Raw genomic sequence first — 7,270 nt, forward strand, 5'->3', positions numbered from 1 at the left:
TTGTGTCCTGTATTCACTCTCAGGCAAGCATATAACAGCAAATTTAATTTAATAGGTTTCTGTGGCACATGCTGATGAGCTGAGTGTAGAAAACATTTTCAGGAAATGCATTGATGAGAAGCACATTAATATATATATATATATATTTTTTTTACTCATTTAAAAGTAAAAATAGTCATCCCACAGATTGCTCAAGACCAAAAAAGTAATTGCTAAAACCACTACTTAAGTAATCAGTAGCTGTTGTCTTGTAACATCTAATTCTTGTACTGTTGTTACAAGATACTTTATTTGGTCAGAAGAAAAACTTTTCCCATATATATATATATATATTTTTTTTTTAACATAAACCTATAAAATTAATCTTTTCAGTCCCTAAAAAACTTCCAGAAACTGTGTCTGTGGTTTTGTATATCAACTGATCTCGAATAGCTGAAGTTACTAGTAGGGTAAACAAAACCTTTTTTTTTTTTTTTTTCATAGAAGCATAAGTTGTTTCTCACTTGGTCTGCTACTATTTATTTTGTCACAATGACTGGCTAAAATCAAAACCCTAGTAAGATGGCTCTATGCACAACTCCGCAACTTCCTGGTCTTAAGCCTGCTAATTTGTGTCCTGTCTTTCATTGCTGGATAAACTAATTAATCCAGGTGTGTCTGACCTCAGTAACCATGACGACATTGGTCAGACACACCTGGATTAATCGTTCTGGCCAGCATTGAAAGACAGGAAACAAAGGAGCCGGCTGAAGTTAAGGTAGTAGTGGAGCTTAGAATTTAACCCATTAGTTTTTCACTTATTGTCTCTCATCTTCATGAACAGATTCAATGGGAACAGTCCCCGATTAATAATGTGCTAAAACTAAACCTAAGTGCTACACATTATCAAACTAGTGTTTTTTTTTTCTTATTATGCACAGCATGTCAACATAATAGAAAAAAACTCATCCACCAAGTGTGAAAGATGGTGGTGAACGGTTTGCTTTGAACCCACAGGACTCCGGCACCTTTTAGTCATTGAGTCAGCCATAAACTGCCTTTGTTAACCCATTTATTCTAAGAAGACAAACTGAACTGAACGAGTGATGTTGAAAAGATTGGGACATTTTCTTCCAGATTGTTTTACAACCCAGAAAAGTCTAAGGCCAGCCACATAAAAAGTGAATGCTCCGTCTTGATTGGAAGCAAGTATTTTCCCCAAGCAGTTTAAGTGCTTTCATGTTTGCTTTACAAATAATTGTGGGAAACAGCAGTGCTGCCGCTGCTCCTACTGGTCCCAGTGTAAAAGAAAAAGACTGACCAAAGAGAAGATTTACCACTCTGTGTACATTCTCACTCTTACCTGTGGTATTAACTCATGATCATAAGAACAAGATGCCTCTGTAAAGCATCTGAAATATGTAGCTGGACTCTGCCCTGAACAAAACAAATGCAATGTTGCAGCTGATTTGACAGAAACTCGTGTCGGACGAGGTTATGTCATTAAGCACTCACTGAGTGTCAATGTGAATGATAACACCTGATGTGTTTTTCTGTAGGGGGCTTGCGTAGCTCCGACTGAGATAGACCCCAGGTCTATTTTAGTGTGACTATGCAGAAATTGAGCTGAAATTTCATGGTCTGACAAGAAAAGAGATGCTGTTACAATTTAACACACATCCAGTTTGTGTTAGGGTCTCTAGGGTTTTCTTTTTTTTACTGGTGTCAGTGAGCTTCCTGTTACAGAGAGGATCTTTGCTGGTGGCTTGGCCGACCCATGTTGCTGCACACTTGAGAACATTTGTCAATGACTAGCTTGTGAATCTTGAGGGGAAGGATCATCTCTCTTTGCTGGATGATTATCCCTGATGGTATTCCTAAAGACCTAAAACAGGAATATCTTTCTTTTGGAAATGTTATTGTTGTGAATCTCTTTGAAGGTATTATTGTTTTAAACAACCAGTGAACCTGAGTTCATCTCCGATCTTGATGGAAAGGTCTTACCTCATGTGTGCAGCAGGTCTCTGTTTTCATCACCTGCCTACCTGCTGTCCAGCACGATGTTTCTTGCAAGAACCAGCTTTCTGAGATCTCACTCACATTCTCCTGGATCTCTAGGGTACAGTCTGTAAAGTACAAAGCCCTCTGAATCAAACTCCTACAGATCCATGCTACCTTTCCCTGCTTTCCCTCAGATCAGCCAGAAAGTTAAGCTGACTTCCTCTAGTTCTCTGCTCCCAGATTCTTGTTGCTTTTGTGAATAAAACGTAAAAATTTACTGGGTCTCCATGTGATTCTGCACGTGGGTCAAAAAACTACAAACCAACATGACAGTTTGAGGAGAAAATACAAACTAAAATCTGTCAAAGGTAAGAGAAAACCGTCATGTTTTGAGTCGCACAGGATAGACTCGGGTATAAACGATGAATTAAACATTTTTGAAACAGAAAACTTTACCCATGATAGGTGTTCATAAGGACAGGAAAGCTTTCTGCAAATTTTGCAGAAAGCTGTCTGAATCACCTCTCACTGCCTCAATCAGTACTTATACAACCATACCACAGCCTTTCCTCTTATTTAAAACTAGTTTCAATTATATTTTTAATCTAGGCCTATTCAAATCATCTATTTGTTCTGCTTTGAGATGCTGTAAAGCAATCTGATCATGAAAGGGGGCTTTGCTTTGTAGCTGTGCTGGTTGTTTATGTATTTTCCTTTTCATCTGTATCAGTCAGATTTGGGAAACTGTTTTCATTTGTGGGGCAGAAGTAAAAAAAAAAAAATCAGCACCTACTGGGATCTGCTCACCCTGCGTTTCTGGAACCCTCCATACGTAGTGTGACATGAAAAAACGTTGGATGCAACCAGTTTGGCCCGGGTTTAGAGATGGGTGAGGGGGTTCATAGTAGAGCCACTGCTTCTTTGCATCAAAATGAGCCAATTAAGGGGATGAGGTGTTGATCTGAGGGACAACTGGAGGTTTTCTCATGGCCTTCCCAAGATTGCAGGAAAGTTTCAGAACCTGCCGGAGGGAGTATATCCCTTGTTGCCTTGGAAAGCCTTGGGATCCTCCTGACACTAGAGAGTTTGCTAGGAGAGAGATGTTTGGGTTTTCTTGTTTAAACTGGTAATTCTCGTAAACAGATTGCAAATAGGAATGAGACGTTAGGTAGAAGATTTACATTTCAATCACATCAATGTAAACTTACTTTTAAGTATGTAAATCTATCTACATTATATTCATAAGTAATGCAAACCTCTTTTTGTCATGGTTTCTATTATTGTAGCCATGCAATTAATTTTCATTAATTATTTGTGTTTTTATTTTGTTTTAGATTACTCTGAAATTCAAAAGCATCTCTTCCCTCCAAGATGGGCATGGACTGCTTTCACTCCAACACATCAGCAGCACCAAACCAAACATTTGCTCCAGGAAAGCTGAGCTCATTGAGCATTTTTACCATCTCCCTCCATGGAATTGTGTCTACTATAGGCATCATAGAAAACCTGATCATCCTGGTAGTGGTGGGCTTTCGTGTCAAACGCTCCATCATCAGCATCTGGATCCTGAACCTAGCAATGTCAGACATGCTGGCCACATCCTCACTGCCAGTCTTTACGGCCTACTTTGCTCGAGGTAACACCTGGACTTTGGGCTCTACCTTCTGTCGCATCCATTCCGCCGTCTTTTTCCTCAACATGTTCGTCAGCGGCTTTCTTCTGGCAGCCATTTCTCTGGACCGCTGCCTTGTGGTGGTGCAACCTGTGTGGGCTCAGAACTACCGAAGCATACAGCTTGTGTGGAAGATTTGTTGTCTGATTTGGGCCTTCGCTGTTATCTGCTGCATCCCCTTTTACATGTTCCGTGATGCTATTCCCCTTCCAAGCGGCAAGATTTTGTGCTACTACAGATACTCGCTGTATCTCCCTAGCGAACCCTATGATTTGGAAGCCCTATGTCGGCAACGCAAAGAAGGTTTGGCTTTTATGAAACTCTTTTTTGCTTTCCTGATCCCTCTTGCAGTTATCATTCTCAGCTACATATTTGTGAATTTAAGTTTAGCACGAAGAGGCTGTCGGAGGCCTTTTCGATTTGTTCGACTCGTCATTGCAGTAGTGGTGACCTTTATCATCTGCTGGGCACCATACCATATTTTCATCATCATAGAGGTGATGGCTTCCAGCGGAAGTCCTGCACAGAAATTTGCAACTAAAAGTCTTCCAATTTCAGCAACGATTGGGTTTCTCAACAGTGTCCTCAATCCTGTCCTGTATGTCTTCAGCTGTCCTGACCTGTGTCGTAAAATCAGGCATTCCTTGGGGGAAGTCATGGAGAGCGTTCTAGCTGAGGATCTGGCTGAATTGGCTCGGCGACGCAGCACAGCTCGCAGCACCATAAGCAACTATGAATTACCCAAGAAGGTGAAATACTCAATTCCGAATGAAAAAGCAGATGATTTGGACGAGAATGACAGTCTCACCAACTCGGCTGAGATCACCAGTGTGGTTAAAGATGAAAAGTAGGCTCTGGTCTTTAAAGCTGCAGTCTGTAACATTGAGAAGAGAGCAGACTTCGACTGAAAATTTGAAGAAAAACAGGTTTCACGCCACTCCCCCACCCTCTCTGCTTCACTCATGCCCCACCTCCAAGCTCCACCCCTCTCACAGCATCTGCGCGGCTACCGCATGCGACCAGAAGCGCCCAAGCAGCGTACGCGGCATGGAGTGTGAACCGGTAAGAGCGATAACACTCACCTCCAAGCAGCTAGATATAAGATGCTGGTTATACCGAAGTTTGCCGTGTAAGCAGTTGTCGGCAGGGGCAGTAAGGGCAGTTTCTCTTTCGCTGGTGGCTGTCGCTCTGCCATGACTTCCACGCGCGTCCTCCTGACTGCGGCAGCCGGGCGGCAGCGGCAGGTTAAGCGGTGAGAGGGAGAGGGGGGGGGTTCGGGATTCAGCGTGTGTGATCTGTGATTGACACTCCATCAGACGCTCATCTGGCTGTGATTGGTTGTTTTAACTCATCCCGAAATATTCTTTCCAGATTGAAATACAGGCAGTATGCGGGACCAATTGAAGCAGTTTTTTTCACAGATTACATATCACATGTACTGCTGTCTGGGCATAGGGACAGTTTTAGCCAATATGTCAAAAAAGTGATTTTTAAAAACTTACAGACTTCAGCTTTAACCAGCCAGAGAAACCACTCAGCTCTGTACAGTTTGCTTTTTTTTAATCACATTTAAAAGCTGATGCTTCCCCTGCTTTACTGCCCCTTTTTATTCGGTTTTTTTTTCTGCTTTGAGGAAACAATCAGCATTAATTCAGTTTAGTTATTTAGTGCCAATTCACAACACAAGTCATCTGACGGCGCTTTGTAGAGACAATACAGTCAGATTGATTAAAAGTTCTGCCAAAGAAAAAACAGTTGATTGCATCAAGTCATTGACTTGCAAGACATGCTCCTCCTGGATGAGCTCCACATTCAAGCCCTTGTGACACAGAAATCCCTGCAATCAAGGGGATGGGTCAAATGCAGAGAACAAATTTCCCCATCATGGAACAATAAAGGGATTTACATAAATGTTTTAGGTGATAGTTTCTGCAGAGTTTTAACGTTTTTAATTTTTTCTATATTTTTTCTATACTTTTTTTAATGTGTTTTATATGTTGTAACTCATATGCTGATGTTCTTTTGGCCAGGTTTATCTTGCAAAATAGATAATAGATCAATCAGGGACTAACCTTGTTAAATAAAGCTAAATACATGAAGAAAAAAAAGGAGACAGAAGCAGACATAAGTGATCAAGTGTCGGATAATTACACTTCTTGGTATTTTGAAAGAAGTTCCAACTTACTGCTAAGAACAAGGTTTCAAAAGTAGGATTTTCCTTCTAGGTTTCATATTCTTTAATGTGTTTTTTTTCATCACAAAAAAAACCCCGAATTAAATCTTTTTAGAGTTGTTCATGTGCTGTCAAAGAAAACTTTTTTAAACGGCAGTTCTTCAAAGTTTTCAAAATTTTGCTTTGCTTTTTTTTTACCTATCTTATCCAAAGTTATTGCAATTTCCTTTAATAAAAATGATTGTTAGACCCCTGACCTCTGAATCACACAGCAGATTAAAAAGTCTCTGAAACTGAAGACTTGGTTTTACAAATAGCAAAAACACTCATTTTAAACAGGATGTCTAGACCCATTGAAAACCGGAGTCCAAATCTGTACTTGTTTATCATTATGAGCATAAAAATGAGCCTAGAGGTACATGTTACCTTCCTTTATTTGGGTTTTCTGCCTGCATTGTTCCATTTTGCATTATTCCAGTAAATCCTAATTTACAGTAGAAAGGTTGTGGTCCATGTAATGTTGAAAATACTGTGATGTACTGTATTTAACAGAAAGCTTTTTGAATTGCGCCATGTTTTTATTTTATCAAACTTCATTGTTACTGCTTTAGTTAAGGTTTATAACCATCCTTAATGGCTCCTATCAAATATAAATATTATTTAGTGAATATTCTTTTTTTAATATTCTTTAGTGAATAATAAAAAAAAAAAGGAAAAAAAAAAGATTTTGATTTGTTCAAACTTAATTGCGCCTTTAATTGTGTTTTTGGTTGCTGGACAACTTTGTCAGGGTTTGGTTGTGGTAGAGGACCCAAATGCGGCAGAGAGGCTGAGGAGATTTCTTGGGAGTTTAATGGGGGCAAAAACAGTAGCAAAGGCAGGAATGCAAAAATCCAACTAATAATCAAAGCAAACCAGAACTATGGAGACATCTTGGGGAAACCAAACACGAGGAGCCAGGGAGAGACGAGGAACGTGGACAACAGCATGGGAGGACAGCAAAGACAAGGAACCAACAAAGAGTGAGAGCAGAGGGAGAGCATATATAGCAGAGAGAGACAAAGGGAGGGCTAACGAGCAGACAAGGAGCAGGTGTGAAAGGAGACAATGAGGGAGCCTAGGTGAAAGGAACACACACACACAAGAGGGCAAAAGAGGACAACAGAAAAACATGAGAACTAATATAAATCTAGAAATACAACAAAACTGGAATTAAACCAATAAATCTAGAAAACAAGGAGCAAAGTAAAGAACAGCAGGACCAAGACCATGACAAACTTCACCATTGGAAAGGTGTAGTTGTCTACATGAATGCACTTAAACCTTTCACTCTCATTGTGCTTAAGGAAAGAAAAAAACACAATTGTATAATTTCCTCGTTTTATTTTGGATCTGGTTTGTGTTTTGTTTAAGTTACAATTTTTCTTGTTTTTCTAATATATACA

The 7,270-nt window shown here is 39.9% G+C and overlaps 1 protein-coding gene across 3 annotated transcripts in view; it reads left to right on the top strand.

Annotated features, from left to right (window-relative positions):
• The window catches only part of LOC107095358 (prostaglandin D2 receptor 2-like), a 26,874-nt gene extending 21,533 nt beyond the window's left edge, over positions 1 to 5,341 (top strand). Inside the window, exons 2-3 of one of the 3 annotated variants that reach the window (XM_015391409.1) lie at positions 3,315 to 4,517; positions 5,170 to 5,341. In XM_015391409.1, the coding sequence (XP_015246895.1) occupies positions 3,352 to 4,503 (1,152 nt within the window). In that variant the 5' untranslated portion in view covers positions 3,315 to 3,351 and the 3' untranslated portion in view covers positions 4,504 to 4,517; positions 5,170 to 5,341. Of the gene's footprint in view, positions 1 to 3,314; positions 5,077 to 5,163 lie in introns of those variants that run through there. The other 2 variants (XM_015391408.1, XM_015391407.1) reach the window with 2 other exon arrangements.
• The last annotated feature ends 1,929 nt before the right edge of the window (positions 5,342 to 7,270 follow it).

The sequence above is a fragment of the Cyprinodon variegatus genome, unplaced genomic scaffold (genome assembly GCF_000732505.1).
Source record: "Cyprinodon variegatus isolate N-32 unplaced genomic scaffold, C_variegatus-1.0 Scaffold540, whole genome shotgun sequence".
Lineage (NCBI taxonomy): Eukaryota > Metazoa > Chordata > Actinopteri > Cyprinodontiformes > Cyprinodontidae > Cyprinodon > Cyprinodon variegatus.